At 46.3% G+C, this 20,044-nt stretch overlaps 4 protein-coding genes across 4 annotated transcripts; all 4 read right to left on the reverse strand.

The window, feature by feature from the left end:
• Positions 1–71: 71 nt before the first annotated feature.
• TREMEDRAFT_45051 (uncharacterized protein) lies at positions 72–3,440 on the reverse strand. Its single transcript, XM_007006035.1, has 10 exons — positions 3,307–3,440; positions 3,216–3,248; positions 2,931–3,062; positions 2,661–2,734; positions 2,193–2,344; positions 1,725–1,884; positions 1,034–1,456; positions 696–855; positions 457–514; positions 72–307 (listed from the first exon to the last, which is right to left on the reverse strand). The coding sequence occupies exons 1-10, from the start codon at positions 3,340–3,342 to the stop codon at positions 177–179; spliced, it is 1,359 nt and encodes a 452-aa protein (XP_007006097.1). The 5' UTR covers positions 3,343–3,440; the 3' UTR covers positions 72–176.
• Positions 3,441–3,797: 357 nt separating this feature from the next.
• TREMEDRAFT_45054 (uncharacterized protein) lies at positions 3,798–6,960 on the reverse strand (the record flags this gene model as incomplete). The annotated part of the gene is made up of 7 exons (XM_007006036.1): positions 3,798–3,936; positions 4,009–4,099; positions 4,465–4,744; positions 4,996–5,774; positions 5,943–6,124; positions 6,168–6,559; positions 6,689–6,960. The coding sequence occupies 7 exons, from the start codon at positions 6,958–6,960 to the stop codon at positions 3,908–3,910; spliced, it is 2,025 nt and encodes a 674-aa protein (XP_007006098.1). The 3' UTR covers positions 3,798–3,907.
• Positions 6,961–7,503: 543 nt separating this feature from the next.
• Positions 7,504–8,942, reverse strand: TREMEDRAFT_63984 (uncharacterized protein; the record flags this gene model as incomplete). The annotated part of the gene is made up of 2 exons (XM_007006163.1): positions 7,504–7,577; positions 7,601–8,942. The coding sequence occupies 2 exons, from the start codon at positions 8,940–8,942 to the stop codon at positions 7,504–7,506; spliced, it is 1,416 nt and encodes a 471-aa protein (XP_007006225.1).
• Positions 8,943–9,756: 814 nt separating this feature from the next.
• On the reverse strand, positions 9,757–10,737 carry TREMEDRAFT_63985 (uncharacterized protein; the record flags this gene model as incomplete). Its single annotated transcript, XM_007006164.1, has 1 exon — positions 9,757–10,737. One exon carries the CDS (start codon positions 10,735–10,737, stop codon positions 9,757–9,759), a length of 981 nt encoding a protein of 326 aa, XP_007006226.1.
• Between the last annotated feature and the right edge of the window lie 9,307 nt (positions 10,738–20,044).

Here is a 20,044-nt window from a genome sequence, read left to right on the forward strand (position 1 = left end):
GAATGAAGAAGAAAGAGGGAATTCGGACAAAGATTGACGGAGATTAAGACTTTTTCGCACGGGTCGATCATGAGACTTTAACCAAAATTCATATTTTCTACCTTGTCCAGAATCAAGAGATTCAACTGATCATTCATCTACCAAGTATAACCCCATTTGACCCAACCTTGACACGCTCACCACCAATCTCCTTGGTCTTTCATGGCATTGGCAACTTTGACAAAACCGGCGATGTTTGCTCCAGCGACGAGAGAAGGGACAACACCTCCTTCTGCGTATTCGATGGCCGTGTGACGACATGTATTGTCTATGAGTCAGTCTTTACTATTTATCTGACGTGAGACAGGAAGTAATGAGTGGTTCATATAAGTATATGTGGACGAACAGGGGTAAGGGAAGATAGAAGTCAAAGAACAGGAGAGGACGAGAAGGAAAGAAGAAGAGGAAGATACTAACAGCAATTGATCATGATTTCTTTCAACTTTGCGTCGACTTCTTCAGGAGTCCATTTGAGCTATTATCAGTTTTACCACCTAATGAGCGTGAACGACCGCTATTCCAACATCAGACAGACCGTTGTGGTGGGTTTAGAGACTACACTACACACCGATTGGTGGTAAGGGACGCAAGAGAAGGATGGCACAAGTGAGACTGTAATGTAGATGGGATAAACAAGGCACAGGAGGGAAACTCACCCTCTGAGAATTCTGAGCCATCTCGAGACCCGACACGGCTACCCCGCCACAATTAGCAGCCTTTCCTGGGGCGTAATAACAGATCCCCTTGGTTTCCTGTAGCGAAGTGATCGACTTTCGAGAATCTTCGAATACGTCGATGGCTTCTTGAGTGCAGCCCCTGATTCGTTAGTACTGCCACAATAATTCTCCTCCATTCTCCATTCCCCATCCTCAGACTTGCCTCTCGCCTCTTGACTCTCAAGTTTAAGAATTGGGAAGAGAGGTAACGATGCGTGCTCAATATGAAAGATTTATTTTAGAACCGAGAAGGGAAAAATGAAGCCATTGAAACTCACATATTAGACCCTTCAGCGATATACCTAACACCGGCTTTCAACAAAGCTTTAGCTTCTTCACCACTAACTTCATTCTGAGTAGCAGAAGGTAAAGCCACATCGGCTTCTTTAACCAAAGTCCAAGGTCTCTTCCCTTCGTGCCAAGTATATTTCCCAGCACCTGAAAAAGCGGTCAAACTTTTACGTTCTAATTTGATTTGAGCGATATCGGCAATATCGGCTGCGAAGAATCCTTGAGGGTCCGAAGCTAATAAAGTTCCTGTGGAATCGGACAGTGATAGAACTATACCTCCTAATTGAATGACTTTGAGAGCTGCGTATTGAGCCACGTTGCCCGCACCGGAGATTAGAACACGTTTGTTTTTCCAATCGGTAGAATCAAGATCACGAAGCATTTCAGTGACATAGTAGACAAGACCGTAGCTGATTGTTAGCGAAGGGGTCGTCGAAGTAGAGATTATTCATGATTCTCGCAGACCATATACACCGACGAGTGCACTGTGCTGCTAACCATCGAGGTACAGCGATATCAGGGGAAAGAAGGGGAAGGTAGAAGATGGTGGTGGCGATGAAGTACACTAGGATCGTCCCACTCAGGATGTGATTCCGGAAATGTTGAAGTGCTAGAGTGCTGGAGTGGTAGAGGGGTGGGTGGAGGAGTGGACGAGTCAAAGACAGGAAGACTACTCACCCAGTGGCCTCAGGTCGAATGAACGATCCGCCCCAATTGGCACCTTTTCCAGTCAAAACACCAACAAACTCATTCCTGTATTTCTTGTATGCACCAAACATGAATCCGATCTCTCTTCCACCTGTCCCGATATCACCAGCGGGAACGTCCGTGTCGGCGCCTATGATCAGTCATTGATCTCTTCATCCAAAATGTGAAATATTTCGGCTAACTTCCTTCTCTGCGTCCATTTTCTCACCTAATCTCCTAAAATCAGTATGTCAATATGACCAGAGGTGGTCTTTGAGCCCGCCAGACGAGTGCCCCCTCGATTATACTCCTGACAAACATCCAATTTCTAACCCTTGATGCCAGAATTAGGAGTAGCCCAAAGACCGGAAGAAAAGAGATGGTTGTTGTGTGAACGTGATGAGACTGATATGATGATTGATGATTGGAATGAGATCAAGGAAAGGGAAAAAAACTCACCAATATGCCGGGATAATTCCTGCATGAAAGCATAACAAAACTTTCGGATCTCATTATCCGTTTTACCTTTAGGATCGAAATCTGAACCACCTTTACCTCCACCCATCATAAGTCCAGTTAAAGCATTCTTGAAGATTTGTTCGAATCCCAAGCTGGACAATCAACTTCAACTCACTCCATTCTCTCCCATCTCATCCTGCCTCCTCCTGAAGACTGAAGCTTCCGCAGTGGAATTTGACGAGGGACTTTCATATAATATACTCAGATTCATTATCTCCCTCATCTTGTCGCATTGGGTCGTTACGACGAATTCCAGCATATCGATGGAGTATATCTCACTTGAAGTGGAGAGAGGAGTCAACTTCTCCAAAGAGACGGAATGCAGTTTAGACGTTTAGGTAAGAGGAAGAGACGAGGTGAAATATGAGAGTGAGATAATATGACTTATGGGGGAGAGAGGATACGTACAATTTAAGAATTGATAAATTAACAGTGGGATGTAATCTCAAACCACCTTTATAAGGTCCTAAAGCCGAGTTAAACTGAAAGATCAACTGACTACTCTTCCTCTCTCTCAGAATAACAAAAACCTTCCCTTAAACCAACTTATCAAATATGATGGATGAGCAGACATGAATGAAGTGAATGAACATATCAAATGGGATGAATGAACATATGAAATGTAGTCAAGTAAAGTACCCAGAGAAGAGAAAAAATGAAGATAGAGTAGAAACTCACTTGAACACGATAACCTCTATTAACAGCTAAACTCCCATCATCTTTTTCCCAAGTGACTCTAAATTGTAAGATCCTTTCTGGGATTTGAACCACTTCAAGTGCTTTCCTATATTCGGGATGTTTAGCCAAGAACTGAATATCAATTTTATACTTCTTGGTTTTCTCTGATATCATATTCAATGAAAAAGGAGAAGAGAAGGTCGATATCATATCCAGTGAAAAGGAGAACGGGAGGTCGATATCATATCCAGTAAACAGGAAATGGCAGGTCGTATATTTACTCACAGGTTCAAGAGTTACAGTAATCTCATTAACTGCCTAAAAGATCAACGATCATGACGTTTTGATAGATCATGATGATAGATGTATGACTGACCTGTTGAAATTCCGGTTCTGGGGCTAAGTTTGCCATCTTCACACTTTGCAACTTGTCAGATCGTTGTTCTGGGATGGAATGAAATATGGGTAGGTATGAACAGTTGTTGAAGAAAAAAGTCGACTCGACGTTCTTGATATATATACAGTAGAGTACTCGTACTCGTACTCCGCCCTTTATGCTACTTTACTCCTCGCTTTCTCGGCCGAAATAGGGTTCAAAATACGATTGGTTACCGAGTTGTCTACTACGGTAGTACGCGGTGGACATGTGAGCAGGCTAGCAGGCAAAGGTACTCTCCTCTCGGGGCTTATCTTATCTCTTCCAGCTCGACCAATCAGCTTCCGGCTCGGCCGACCAATCATATCTTTCCGTTCCTCCCCTCCCATCTGCTGCCTGCTACTTGCATACCTGCTACCATGCTACCTGCGTACCTCGAGCGGGTCACAGCTTGTGCTTGCCAATGCAACTCAGTACCCAAGGTAAAAAATCAAGAGATAAATGTTGCATACCCAACTATCATACACCATGAAATACCCTATTGACTCTTTCAAATTACCATTCACAGATGAGGATTCGTACCAAAAGAAGAAGAAAATCACTACTTGCTACCGGCCACTTTGGCTTTGACTGCATGGTCAGCTTGTTCCCACCAGACGATATACTTGTGCGGGAGAGAAACGAGGGAAAGGAGAAACCCACTTTCATCCACAACACCAGGATCGGCAATAGAAGACAAATCTCCCAACTGATCTCCTTCACCAGCTACGATTTTCCTGAGAATCCTGCGCATCTGCAAGTCAGCACTGACCCTCCCTTCCACAAAGCTTCTCCTTCATCCCGACTGACTGGACAGACGAGTAGAAGGTACTCAAAAATGTCCAATACCTAACCGTACGCAATGATAATACGACGAAGTGGAAGATGTTACAGTAGAGGGGTGATTCGTCCTGTCAAGGACATCACCAGTACTTGAGAGGGCGGAGATGACAGGATACGAAGGGGGAAAGGAGACGCCGTGGACAGGGTAAGCGACAGGATAGAAGAGGCCAGGCGGTAGGGGAAGAAAAGGAGACAGGATGAGACAGTGTAGATGCAGAGGGGAGGGAGAAAGCAGACAGGAAGAAAACGAAAAAGACAAGTATCCAACAAACTCACAATCTTCCCCGACCGAGTCTTTGGCAGATCCCCGACCAAAAAGATCTTCTTGGGAGCGGCAAAAGGTCCAATCACTTTCCTCACCTGTATTGCCAACTCTTTGTTCAAATCCGCCTCTTTAGTCGACACAAAGTCAAACTCCGGTTTCATAGTGACAAACGCGTACACCGCCTGACCGGTGATTTCGTCATGAGAGCCGACGACGGCAGTTTCGGCTACGCCTTTGTGTAGAATGAGAGCGGATTCTACTTCGGCGGTGGAGAGTCTATGACCGGAGACGCTGACTATTAGCGCTTTGTCTCGTATGATAGATCCACTTTAATGTGGATGTTTGGGAGTGGGTTAAGGGAAGAAGTAGTGATAAGGGAGGTAGGAGGGATCCGGAGGCGCTGGGAAACGAGGGAAGTGGGTAATGGAGGAGGAGTGAAGAGAGGCAATAGTAAAAGATGATAGCTTAAATGGGGTTTTGGGAGGAAATTTGACGAATGTGAGATTTAGGGAGGGATCATAGGAAGAAAAATCGTCACCCACTTGATCACATCATCCACCCTCCCCTTGATCCACAGATACCCATCATGATCCCTAGCTGCACCATCCCCAAAGAAGAAATAGCCAGGATAAGGTTTCATATAAGTCTCAAGATACCTCTTATGATCCTTAAACACCGTCCTTGCGATACTTGGCCAAGGATTTTTAGCTACCAAAACACCTTCCACATCATTCCCCTCCAACCTCTGTCCAGTCTGAGGATCGATGATGTCCAGGTCGTAACCAAAGAATGGGAATGTCGCACTTCCCGGTTTAGTAGGAATGGCTCCTGGAAGAGGAGCGATGACATGAGAGCCAGTTTCGGTCATCCAGTAAGTATCGACAATGGCACATTGGTTCTTTCCTGCGAAATCGTTATACCAATGCCAGGCTTCTGGGTTGATGGGTTCTCCTACTGTACCCAAGACGCGGAGAGAAGAAAGATCATGGTTCTTGACGTGTTCTTCACCCATTCGACGGAGAAGACGAATGGCCGTTGGTGCAGTGTAAAGATGTGTGGCTTTCCATTTGTCGACAAAATCCCAGTATCGAGATGCGGTGGGATAAACGGGAGTAGATTCGAACACTGCTGTGGCTACTCCATTGGCAAGAGGTCCATAGACGATATAGGTGTGTCCGGTGATCCATCCTACATCGGCCATACATGCGAAACGATCTGCGGGATGGACGTCAAATACGTATTTGACGGTGATCAGCGCTCCGAGGAGATAGCCGGCCGTACTGTGAACGACCCCTTTGGGTTTGCCGGTGGACCCGGAAGTCTGCAGGTCAGCGAAATCGGAGTTTCTTCCAGGAAGTGTTTTTGGAGCGAGGGCCTGATCGAGGGCGTGAAGGGTTATGACTGAAGGAAGGGAGGAGTCGGGAGGCGGGGAGCCGAGAGAAAGTGGTCAATCATGACAGTAGATAAGAGAAAGAAGCATGAGACTCACATAGAGGATGAATAACGGATCCTCTGCTGACATATGCTCACACGGACAGACAGCCGGAACTTTTGCGCACTCCTCGTCCCACCAGAAATCACGTCCTTCCGTCATGGGCACCTTGTTCCCCGTTCGGCGCAAAACCAACACCTTTTGGACTTTCGGACATTGAGCCAGTGCCGCGTCAACGACTATAGATCAGCTTGCATTGATACTGTATCAGAGACGACTGACTTTGCTTCGTGGCAATCGTCTTCCCACCTCTCTTCCCCTCGTCCGTTGTGATGACAACTTTACACTCGCAATCGTCCACTCGGTCTCTGAGAGATTCTGCACTGAAGCCCGCGAAGACGGCAGAATGGACGGCACCAATCCTTGCACAAGCCAGGAAAGCTGCAGCAGCCTGCCATGTCATGGGGAGGTAGATAGACACGGCATCACCTTTCTTGACTCCCCAGGAAAGAAGGACGTTGGCGACTCGGCAAGTCTCACGGTAGAGTTCGCCGTAAGTCACTTCACGGGATTCAGATGGTTCGTCGGCCTCATACATGATAGCTACACGACTGGGATCGTTGTAAAAGTGTCGGTCTAGGCAGTTGTAAGCTGCATTGAGGGTACCTTCGGGACTGATATCAGCATCAAATGACCGCACGTCGCAATCAATTCTGCTACAGGCCTCTTCTTCGTGTCTTGCACAATCAGAAAACTACCGGAGTCGAGGTAAAGAAACAGGTGGGGATGTTTCAGCCACTCACAACCATTGAATATCCCCATGTTCAAATCCTCCCGCTCTGACAGTCTGAAAAGGAGTATACCAATCCAACTGTTTCGCCTGTTCCCTCCACCAGTCGTCCGAGTTTGGTCCGATAGTCTTTTCGTATTCAGCCAAGTAGGCCTTGTAATCCGGACCGATGTGAGGTTTGGGTCTACCCTCTTTACCCTGAAGACGTGGGGGAGGGGGGAAGATATCATCCGCTTCGTCGACGGAATCAGGAAGAGGGTGTACTTTGTATTGAGGGTGTGACATTGTGTTTTGTATGTTCTTTCGTTTGTTTGACAGTTGTCGGGCTGACGGTGAAATGTTAAACGCCCTTGGTCCTGTCGATGATCTTATACGTCGGTATGGTGATGATGTGGTGAGTTGGCGAAGCAATGAAGATGTTTGATATATATACGCAGCGGAATGATGGTAAATATACCTGTTGAACACTGGAGGATCAGCATGTCTCTGATTGGAGGTGAGCCGAGGGAACCCGGACCGAGTGAGAGACGTACGAATGTGGCGTGGAGTGACTGACACAGAGTGGAGGAATGGACAGGCAGCAGGTGGTGGAGATGGATGGACAGAAGAGTGTGATAGAGTAAGGTAATTGTAGTATAGGCTTTAGGCTACAGGCTGTTGGGGGGGAAGAAGAGGAAGGAAAAGCGATGGGGCACCGAAGAGCTCGGTCCCTTAAGAAGGAAAGCCAACGAATGCACCCGGTTATTCCGGCTATGAATTCCTTAACCGAGATCCGGTAGAGATTAACCGGGCGTGTCACCCCTTCCCTCGATCACTCTCACTACTCTCTCACATCGTCTGCATCTCTCTACGAGTACGAGTACTATAAGCTGTATGCAGTATGTACAATGCTCTACTCGTTCCTATTCAGCAGCTTACAGCTCACTCTCGTTGTCATCATCATCGTCCCAGAAGACGAGCGTCCCACGAGTAGAATGTGGGAAGCTTTCTATATAATCACCCCCCTCAAGGCTGGATCGTCGTCCGATCGTGACGGGATTCCCCCCCATCGGTTCACGGCGGGAAGGAAGTTCAGGAGGGGCCGTCTGGGAGCGTTCAACAGGATATGAGACCTTGCTGTCCCAAATCTCCGTACCCTGTGGAAAAGAGTTACTGGGCAAACTCTCTAGAACCGTCCCTGGTGCAGGTCCCGCCTGAGAACCTTTTGCGGGATCATCACCTGTAGACTGAACCTGAGTCAGAGAGGAACCCGTAGATCCAGTAGAGTGGGCTGTATGCGCCTTATCTGTCTCCTCTGAGTTCTGGGGAGCATCAGAATTGATGTGTCCCCGCTTGGCACCCTTTTTACGCCGTTTCTTCCTCTCCCTTTCTTTGATTTTATTCCTCTCTGCAGTGTTCAACCTGCTTGTGATATCTCCCAAGGTCAGTATGCCACGCTCTTGACTATCCTTCCACACGGCGTTGTAATGGTCCAATGCTGTCTTCCCCCATGCTTCTACCCTTGAGAGTGTCTCCAAATATTTAGGGTCCAGTGAACTCTTAGCTCTGACTGGGAAACCTGTATCCGGCTTTTTGGTGGCCAACTGTAGGATAAAATTTGTCAGTTTCAATCTGTGTCTAGTTGTCTCCAGCCTGTCCAATGATCTCCCTATCACTTCGTCGGATTGTACTAACATCTTTTCAGTGACAGCCCAGAAAGCCATCAGAGCCGAATCATACCTAGCACGTTTTTGAGTATCCGGAACGTATTCCACCCTGGAGAAAGCGAGATCAAGTGTGGTCTTGCGTGTGAGACGCCTCTGACTCAAAAGATCTCTGACGCCCTCTGTCAGGAAGTCAATGTAGCTCAACTGAATTCTGACCTTCTGACGGTAATCAACCCACTGGTCTTCATTTTTATACATCTCAACAATCACCTTGCGCCGTTGACTCCGACCTTTCAGTTCTTCAAGGTAGAGTATGCGTGCCTCCTCCTTGACAGCTTGCTCCAGACCGGATATCTCCTCTACTTGTCCTCCAAGTGTTGCAGCCGCCCATATGTTGGGTGGATTCTCGATTGCCCCTGTAAAGTCCTCTAAAAACTGGTGGGCATCACTCTCCTTGCGTCCCAAAAAAGTAGTAAAGAGCTCCACCATAAGCTTCTCAACAAATGGCCCATGCTCAGTCAGAGCTTTCTTCACATCGCTATGGTTGGACAAGAAATTACTCCTCAATTCCCATCCTGTTGATGTCTTTTTCGATTCGATATGAGTTGAAGTAGTATTCATAGTGTGCGGTTCGACGATCTGTAATATCCCGAGGTTGTAATCTGGCTTCAAGGAGAGGGAGGGAAGTTGGGTTATATACTTCTGAACCCCTCCTTCCTCTTCTTCTCACTCCACTGCCTTTTCCTCATTGGGGAGTGTGGCTTCCCACCCGGTGACCCGGGGAAAGTATGACGCGTAACAAGGGAACGTGTATGACCCAATCTTCTGGCGCCATTCACAAATGGCCCACTACATGGCTAGAAGACTCACACTGCATGACGCGTGCGAACGTGGGAAACGGGTAATGTAGGCAATTTCGACTTCTTGAAGCCGAAACCATTCTCCTGATGATTCTCCACCTTCTCACCGATACAATATGTCCCCGAAGTCTCTTCCGATCCTCGACATGTCCATAGTCCCTGTCCAGTCAGAAACTTATAGGTTCCGTGCGTACGCTACGGGGAAAGGCCGGGATTGTCATCCGGTGGAAAGACAACAAACCAGATGACCAAGGAGCTGTATCAGTCTTGTATTTGGTCACAACCTATTATACTCTTCACACCCGTGTCACGAACTACATCGTGACATCCCATACACCACCATCACTGTTAGCCAGTAGAATTGGCCCGCGACAGCCGAACAGTTACTAGGATTATTACCCCTTCCGGTCAAACCTCCCTTTGTTCAACTTATTCCCTGAACTTTATTTGATTATCTCGGGTTTGCTGCGTGTGAGTGGAATGTGACAAGTATAGAGACATGTAAAATTGATGCATGCTCTTTTTCCCTCTGTATTATCATCTAATCACCAGTAAACATGATTAGGCCGACGATCTCATCCCTCCGTATCATTGGCCGGCTCATCCTCCTCCTCCGTACCATCAACCTCCATTTGATCATCATTGTCATGTCTTTCCCTCATGGGTATACTGCTTGAGCCAGAGGTGAAAAATCTGGCCCCTTCAATTGCGGCTACCAGTAGCGTCCTTGCTGCTCCCAACGTCACTTCTTCCGCTTCAGTAGGAGGCTTGGTTGCCGAGGACTCCTCAGATCTCCATACTGCCGATTCGAAGGTGTCACAAAAATCTGCTCGTGCTATTTGCGCTTTTCTATCAGCCGCAATGAACTCGCGACTATGCCTCGGTGAATTAGGATCAGGATCATACATGATGTGGGAAGGTGGGGGAGCCGCCATGATGGTTATCGTTCCCAACAGGGGCCGCACTAAGTTACTTATCACCGTTTGAAGATACTGGTCGTTTTTTTGAAGTCCATATGTTGCAGCATTTGTCTCCTCCATGCTGGCTAATACCTGAACTTCGAGCTGTGATGTCAATGCCGAGACCGCCTTCAAACCGTTTCTCAGTCGGTCCATTGCTTGTCTGCGGTCATAGTCCATAGTACCACTCAACAGCACAGCTGCTAGACTTTCTAGTGCTTGCTCTCCTTTTTCAGATAGATTGTCCAGGTCAACTATAGACTTGTGACATGATTCACAAATACCATTGAGGTTAAATAGCAGGGCTCTGACATATGTATGTTGCAGAATAGATATCACTGTAGTATATGTTGGTAGACCATAATTTTGTACCAGAGAAGCATGCCTCTGAAGGGCAGATTTAATGAGCTCAGTCTCCCTCCGTATTGCCTGTCCCAAAGGTCTCAACGCTTCAGGATACTGACCTAGGACGGTTGAATCCCACATGTTTGAGGGGAAAGCTACACCAAGGCGCGTTCCGTTTAAGTTAGGTATGGTCTCTGTACCATGTCCTAAACAGTTTGCAATAACTGTTGCCTCTGAAGGCTGTAAATTCATTAGGCTTAGGAAGTCGCTTGTAAGGCTCCAGATGCCAGCATCGTCTTGCCACAGACTAACTTTAACATTGTCTGGGGCAGGGATTTTGAACCAATATTCAGGAGCAACACAATTCAGGCTCTCATTTCATCTACTTTGCAGTTGAAATAGGGGTTGTTTAGCAGGTCAATGTTGCTAGAGCTGCTCTACACGTTTGACTGTCAGGTGTGAACAGGAGAATAATTCAGCTTACTGGATTGACTTGTGGAAAGAAAGAGGGGAGGCGAAGGATGTTTGATAGATTGATAATCTGGCCTTCCCATCTGTTGAAACCCCTTTTAATTAAGCTTTGAGGCCTTGAATCATCCACATAGCCTTCATGTTGCTAGTTGCTACTTTCAGAAGAGTAGATAGCCAGACCCTGATAAGCAGTGTGGGATCGTGGGATCGTGGGATCGTGGGATCGTGGGATCGTGGGATCGTGGGATCGTGAAATGGTGAGATGATGACATAGTGAAATGTGGGACCGTGAGACTTTTGAAAGAGCAGGGGGAAAAGACGAGCGGATTTGTGTACAATATCCCAAGTCGTCATGTGTCATGAATGCAGTAAGGGATCTAAGGGACCTGCATCATAACGTCCTCGCTAAAAGGCTCAATACTCGACATCTGCCTGGTAGATGTCGAGTTCCCTTATAAGGCGTACTCAGTTCCTGACATCATGCCATGCCAGAGGTAGAATAGAACTGAATCAAGACAACCGTTTGCGTCTGAATAGATGATATTCCAGGAGGGTATACAGCATGCATTGATCCCGCATACCACTACTACCTATCGGACTACTTACATCTGTAGGAGCATGGAGACTGAGTTATGGAATCCGGGCAACAATAAGACATGTAGACAGAATTACGTGGATCCAAGGTGAAAATCAGCTTCTTACAGAGTAGATTGGTATCCTCTAGACCAGACAATGTAGGATGGCTGTGTCACTAGCAACAAAGGGAGAGAAGGTGAGAAGGTAAGAAGGTGAGAAAATGGAAACATGAGAAGATGTGAACGTGAGAACGTGAGAATTCAGGATCATTGAATTGTAGGACCTTCGAGAGAGTACACGGTGTGAAACTGACGGGTTCAAGGAAGATACCAATCAACAAAGGGAGGAACACAGCATACATACATCTTACCTATTACCCCTATTTCTAATATTTCCCTCATACAAGACAAACGACAAACTCGAATCTATCTTCAATTTCTAGAAATAACATGGGGTGTGGACATAGCGGACCGAAGGAGAATCTTTTGTACTGTTTATTCCCCCGGCTGACCTGCTGACTGTCAGGATCACGGGTACCTATAGACGGGTTCCTCAAGAGTCGTACACAGAAGTCATACTCCACCTACCCGTTCCCGTCCCCGTCTTACTAATCCCGTTACGGCGTCCTCCGTTCTCCTGTCCTGTTAGCCGATAGAATCGGGCCAGGACGGCCGAACCGCCGTTAGATAATTACCCCTTCCGTCGAATATTTCTCCGTTCAACTTATCCTCTGAACTTTATTCGATCGTCTCTGGTTTTATGCGTATGAGTGGAATGTGATAAGTATAGAGACATGTAGAATTGATGCATGCTCTTTTTCCCCTCTGTATTATCATCTAATTATAAGCGTTAACAGATTAACAGTCGGAAGACCACATACCTCTGTGTATAATATAACAAAGGCAAGTTCCCATTTCTACTCTCCTCATAATGACCTCTGTGTCGTCTAAGATCTCTCTTGAGAACCACCCAAAGTTATCCCACGATCCAGCATCGTATGCTCCGTGGAGGAAGTCGATCGAGGTGTATCTACAGATAGGTGACGTGTGGAATATCGTCACAGGTAATGATACCGAACCTGGTCGCGTAGGGGTTAGATCGGCAGTTGAGAGGGCGGGATCAGTACCTCCTACCACGCCCGTCGAAGGGCAAGTGGTTGGTAGAAGGATTACTGGAGAAGAGTGGAAGGAATGGGAAAAGTGGCAAGCGAGGGATAATAAAGCGCCGGGGATGATCAAGGGAACAGTGTCGGATGCTGTGATGCTTGATATATCTGAGAAGATGTCAGCTAAAGAAATGTGGGACTACTGCATAGCCCTGCATGTAACAGCGACGATCGAGAATCAAAGGAATGTCCGTCAAGCGTTGTTTAGCTATGACTTAAGGGACGATGTGACGGCCGAAGAAATGGCCAAGCATGTAGAGGATTTCTCGAAGACGATGTCCGAAGCGAGATTGGTAGGGTTGAAGTTTGACTCACAGGAACGAGCTGGGTTATTCCTCAACACCATTCTAGCACCATCCTACAGGATCATCCAGATCGAAGTAACATCCCTCATAGCAGAGGAGAGAACTTGGGAAAAGGTCTTATCGATCTTCAATAAAGAAACGGCGAGACGTAAAGCGCACCCTGTTGGCAGAACCAATAGGAAGGGATTCGCGATGTTCGTCGAAGGAAATAAAGGAATGAGGGTGAACCGAGATAATATCTCTGATGGTCAGCCCAGAAAAGAAACCAGAAAGTGTTATAACTGTGACACTGTAGGACATCTAGCGAAGTACTGTCGTAAACCTAAAAGAGAGGATACGAACAGGAAGGAAAACACAGATGGAAAGGATGGAGGTAAAAAGAAATGGAAGAATAATAATAAGAATAATAAGAAAGGACATACGGTCTCGAAGGATGAGAACCAGTCCAAGGATAACTCCAAAACCTCCTTGATGTATTCGTCATTGGATGGTGAACATGAGGCGTGGGCCGGGATGGCCATGTCGACAGAATCATGGTTCGATGATGACGAAGGGTACACGAGTAATATCGTGTGGCCCGAAGAAATTGAAAACCCGTGGGTTGAGGATAAGGATAATGAGTGGGTGGGATTAGCTACAGAGTCTAATGATGTAAGCCACACTCGTGTAATTCCCACCTGGGTAGTGGACAGTGGTGCTACTCACCATATAACTCCTCACAGGTCGATAATGACGAACATTAAAAGACTAGTAGAACCAAGAGTGTTCGGACTAGCATCTGGCAAGTCAATGACGGCTTGGGAAACAGGTGACATTAACCTCGAACTAGATTCAGGACAGAAAATGGTACTGAAAGATGTACATCACGTCCCCACAGCAAAGATAAGTCTTCTCTCCCTCTCGAAGTTACTCTCATGGGGATGGAAGGCGAATCTAAGCAGCGGTGGTGGATGGATAGGTAAAGGTAAAGAGAAACTAGGTTTGAGGAAACATGACTCACTGTGGTCGGTACGATTTGGCAGAGCAATGTCTGCCACGATGATCGTGATATCGACACCGAAGGCGACTTCACCACTTGAATCTGAGCATCAGCGACTCGGACATATAGGTGTAGATAAACTAAAGAGTCTAGGTAGACAGGGACTATTGAAGAAGGACTGGGACACTTACAAGAACGTTCCCTTTACAACCGATAAATGTCCCGCCTGTATGCAGGCCAAGATAACACGTCTACCGAAGAATAAAGAAGCACCAATGTTAAAAGGAGATGGTGAGGGAGTAGGAATGGATGTCGATATTGCTGGCCCGTTCGGTCCGGCGATAAAAGGTGAACGATATTTCTTCGTTGGTGTAGAAAGGGCGAGTCGAATTGTGTTCGCCGTACCGATAACGACGAAGAACGAATCGTCAGATATCGTTCGACAGTGTATCTCAAAATTAGAGAAACAGCTTGGTGAAAGGGTGAGGGTGATTAGGTCTGATGGGGGAGGTGAATTCGATAGCCTCGATATGAGGGAATTCTACCTATCAGCAGGGATCAACCACTACATCACACCAAGATACACACCAGAATTAAATGGAGTGGCGGAAAGAATGATACGTACCTTGAAGGGGATGGTATCAACGATGTTATTCGACTCAGGACTACCGAACGAATATTGGTCCTATGCTGTCAGATACGCCGCCATTATAATTATGAAAACCTCGATTGGTGTCAGTGGTAAATCAGGCTGGACATCACTCACAGGAAGAGACACGAACTTAGATAGCGTGTGGAGATTTGGTGAACGATGTTTCGTTCAGATACCAAGAGAGATAAGGCTGAAGTCGAACTTCACGATACCTAGGGGTTCGTCAGCCATTATACTAGGTCAGGATGAGGGTGTGAGCGGTTGGATCGTTAGAATGGACGGATCGGGACGAATCGAACACTCACGAGACGTTCGTCGCTCGACAGGACGAATGGTGGCTACTAGAGAGTCGCCAGATGTCATCCAAACCCCTCTTGACGCCATCGAAGTGGACCTAGACCCCGTCGTCAACGAAGAAATTTTCCCTGACGACCGCTCAGAAAGTGGCGAACAGGAAAATATCGATAATGAACAAGGAAATGATGTCGATAGAGACAACTCACCTAATACAGGCCCACAACCTACTGAAAGACGACGAGGACAGGGCATTTGGGGAGGAAATTGGATCTATGAGAACGATATCGTCGAAAATGAGAGAAATGATGAGGAAGGAAGAAATGATGGGGATGAGGGGATCCTGACGACACGTCACGGACGAATTATTCGACCCCCCCACCGTTTTGCAGGCCTAACAGACTCGTTCCTAGACTTTGGTCGCGAGCCTAATAAGTTAGTCTCACTCGCCTCTATCGCAGGTATCGAAAGTGATACTTCTCTCATTGATCCTATCTCTCCTGAAGAAGCAGTAAACCGCCCAGATGGCGAGAAGTGGCTGGAATCCATGGAGAAAGAGATATCTAACATCGAATCTAAAGAAACATGGGTGGAAACGGTGTTACCACCGGGTCGTAAAGCCATTGGATGTAAATGGGTATTCAAGGTGAAGACAGATTCAGAAGGAAACTTACTAAAGTATAAATCCAGACTAGTAGCTCAAGGATTCTCACAGGTACCAGGTGTTGATTACGAAGAGACATTCGCACCTGTCGGTAGATCGGGGTCGTTACGAATACTCTTGACTATGGCGGCCACCGAAGATCTCAAAATTCGTCAGGCCGATGTCGAAGGGGCGTATTTGAATGGTAAACTCGATGTCAAAATTTACATGAAGTATCCCAAGGGGATAAAACCAAAACCTGGATGTAATACCTTGAAGTTAGTCAAGTCTCTTTACGGGTTAAAGCAATCTGGCAGAACGTGGTGGATTGAACTCGGGGAAGGATTATCTCACCTAGGTTTTTCAAGAATCGAGTCAGATTGGGGTCTTTACTACAGACCAGAAGGGAAAATCGAAGGAAAGGGAGCAGCAATACTGCTAGCCTATGTCGATGATCTAGTATTAGCCACGAAATCGAAGGAAGAAGCAAAGGAAATTTTCGATGGGCTAGGTAAAAGATGGATAATAACCGACCTGGGGGAGATAAGTACTATCTTAGGTATGAAGGTAACAAGGAACAGAGAAGAAAAGACAATATGGTTGAACCAACCAGCATACATCGATAAGATAGTTCAGAAGTTTCCAGAAAACGACTTACATCGAGACCGAAAAACGCCGTTACCTCTTACTGCGAAAAATCCTTCGATGTCGGAGGTGGAAAGTGAAATTCGACCATTTCAAGAACTGATAGGATGTCTACAGTGGTTAACCACATGTACTCGACCCGATATATCATATGCCGCCTCATACCTTGCTAGGTACCTCACTAAACCGACGAAGAAAGTATGGGAAGAAGGGATAATGGTAATTACCTACCTTCGGTCCACTCGTTTACATGGTATTCGTCTCGGTGGCGAGGCTAGCGATCTAGCAGGATGGGTTGATGCCGATTGGGCAGGTTGTAAAGACACACGACGATCAACTACAGGTTGGATATTCATGATGAACAACTCACCGATAACCTGGAGTTCAAAAAGACAAGCTACAGTATCGTCGTCGACAGTCGAAGCAGAATACATCGCGATGGCTGAAGCAGCGAAGGAAGCTCAGTGGTTGAGAGGATTATTGAGGGAGATAGGCTACGATCAGCTAAATCCTACTACATTAAACTGCGATAACCAAGGATCGATATCACTGGCGAGAAAACCTGGTACTCACCAGAGGACAAAACACATCGATATTCGACATCATGCTCTTCGAGATCTAGTCAGTAATAAAGTTATTGAACTAGCATACGTCAGCACTGTCTATCAGAGAGCAGATGTACTTACGAAAGCTTTAGGTGGACCGGTACATTCGGTGAATATGTCAGCGATACGGGTAGAACCACCGAAGAAGAAAAACACTGGTTCAGTATACGTGACATTAGATGATGATGAAATCATCGATTACGATTATTCAGATTTCGAGGATCTAGGAGATCTATCAGGTGGTACAGAGAACGAAGTGGTACCAGAAAGAGAAGTGTGGGTGGAAAGAACTTCAGAGAAACCCACCGAAGGAAAAGGTACCACCGAAGGAAAAGTTCTTGTGAGCCAAAATGTAAAATTTTCAGGTGTACCTAAGAATGTGAGTAATTCGAAGATAGGTCAGAAACCACCGGTAGAACCTAGAGTCATTAGAGAGATGAAAGAGAAGAATAAGAAAAGAGATAAGATGATACATAGTGGAGGTTTTACTCAACCTCCATCGTCAAATCCACGAATTTCGGGAACTTGGGCTGGTAACCAGCGACTTTATAACCACCCAGGACAGCTTCGATCTTTTCGTGGAGAGAGTCAACAGTATCAACGATCTCTTGTACCCTCGCATGGGTACCACCACCCTCCAAGAGAGCGTTCCCTAGCGAAAGGAAATGTTTATCGAGGTTCGATTTCAAGATCCCCAGTTCAAATTGTACCTTCTGAGAAAGATCTCAAACTCAATAAAGTTCATGACATGATGAGCAGTAATAAACTTACAGTCGGGAGGATTGCTGGGGGGCAACCTAAGGACAGGACGATCAGACGGTCCAGGAACCGAGGGAGTAGCGACAGTCGCGAGAACAGCAGGAGAAATTTGGGACATGACGATTTTGCTACTAATGATAGATATCGTCAGCCTGGTACTCGAAGCAATTTCATCGATTCTCGGGATTCTACTAGCAAACCTGAAGTTTTAAGAAGGAGACAGGATAAAGGGAAGTTCAGAGAGTCAGAAATGAGAGATAGAAGTGGAGAAAGACGAAAGGTGGACATACCGTTAATTGGAGGTAAAAGTGATGAAGTAAAAGGAAAGATAGAGAAGAGTCAGTCGTCAGTAGTGAGTGGTAGCCACGTGTCAGAGCGGAGCCCCGCGGGGGGCCCCACAGAAATTCATTTCACGATTTCACCTACCACTACTACCACACACATAACACTCAATATTTCATCATTACTACCTTCTACATCATCACAAACCTCGCCGTCGCCATCAATAAATCGTCCGGGATTACTGCAGAGTCGTGCATTGTCCCGTGGGGGAGTGTTAGCCGATAGAATCGGGCCAGGACGGCCGAACCGCCGTTAGATAATTACCCCTTCCGTCGAATATTTCTCCGTTCAACTTATCCTCTGAACTTTATTCGATCGTCTCTGGTTTTATGCGTATGAGTGGAATGTGATAAGTATAGAGACATGTAGAATTGATGCATGCTCTTTTTCCCCTCTGTATTATCATCTAATTATAAGCGTTAACATGTCCTACCTAATCGCGAACCCAACTTCCCGCACAACACAAAATCTCTTCCCGCACAACAAAGTCACGTGACTGTTTGATAGGCATGCATATCTGGGGTTAGGCGTGCATACCACGTGACCTGCACGGGCCTCCCTTTGACCTCTCTGCCCTCTGGTCAAAGTGAGTAAACCATGTCAAAAAGTCCATGATCTCTACAGATAATCAACTCGGTTTATAATAAACATGTAAGGCACTTCCTCCTCTATCTCTCAGTAAAGATTTCACACTGAAATATGAAAAACTCACCGAGATACATTGATCTACCTTCCACCCCCCTGTCCACCCCCTTGTCCACCGGTTGAATCGTATTGTTCTGGCCTGTACTGGCGAGGTTCAAAGTAGTGAAAAGGGGTATTCAAGTGCTCTGAGAACGATAGAAAAGAGTTTGAGACTGTAACTTGTCTGGTGTGGGCTGGAGAGAGTGACGATGTTTATTGATGTTGGATGATGTTGGTCGAAAGTATGAGAAGAGTTGAAACTGAGGTCCGTGCAGGCCACGTGGCATGCACGCCTAACACCGAAAAACCGCATGCCTATCCAATAATCACGTGATTTTGTTGTACGGGAAGAGATTTTGTGTTGTGTGGGAAGTTGGGTTCCTAATCGCTAGTTCTTTACCATGCTATACTTTTCCTTCATCTCCGTGTCCCTCATCTATCTCCGTCTTCCTTCGGTCTTACACCTCATATCGTTTTCCACATTTACTCCATAGATTTCGGTATCACTCCGCTCCCCTTTTAGTATATAGAAACACCCCTTTTTTGTAGATGTCTTGTCGAATGTATTTTCTCGTCACTTAGCAATTCTTTTGCCACTTGATCTCATCGACTTATAGTCTCTTTGATCCACTACATCACTAGACTATAAACTACATCACTAGACTATAAACTACATCACTAGGTTTGTTCCCTGCGAGGCCCTATAGCCATATGTGACGGTACTGGAAACACGATGACTAGGTCGCAGGTTGGGTTGAACTCGATGGAACTCTCGTGGGAATCTGTGTGTCTCTGGTGCAATGTGGTGGATCGTGTCTCCTCTGCAATCGATGTAGCCAAAGAATGATATTGAAGAATCAGCAAAGTTGGTACTTTGCTGATTGTACTATATACTATGTACAAGAGTTTGGGTCCTCCTCTCAGTCCTACTGCAAGCGTCTATGTACATACTCGGACAGGTAAAAAACCGCTTTTGAGCAAACCCAGTGGGGAAATCTCGAAAAGGGAAAACCCGTCCCTACCTACTGCAGCACTGCCTCCAACTCTCGCCGTTCTCTTTCCTAAGCCGTCAAACTCGATGGAGTTCTCTCGATTCGTTGTTACTCCGTAACAAGTTTCCCCCCCTGTCTCAAGGATCCTTGCCGAGGATCCTGAAACCTGTAACCAAGTGATTCACATGGATTGTTCTGAGACACCTTTGGTGCGCCCTGACGTCACACCTACGCTAGTGTGACGGTTGCCATGAAACGCGTCACCCGCACGGACCTCCAATGTGATCGAGAAATTACTGACCAAGTCTCTTTCCCACCTCTCTCTCTTCTTTCCTCCTCATTCCTTCTTTTCCACTTGTTCGTCGTTCTTTTTACTTATCTATCATTATCCATCCATATCTTACTTATCTCTTAGAGTATCCTTCCAACTCTCACCTGCCTGTGAAC

Source organism: Tremella mesenterica (assembly GCF_000271645.1).
Source record: "Tremella mesenterica DSM 1558 unplaced genomic scaffold TREMEscaffold_9, whole genome shotgun sequence".
Classification (NCBI taxonomy): Eukaryota; Fungi; Basidiomycota; class Tremellomycetes; order Tremellales; family Tremellaceae; genus Tremella; species Tremella mesenterica.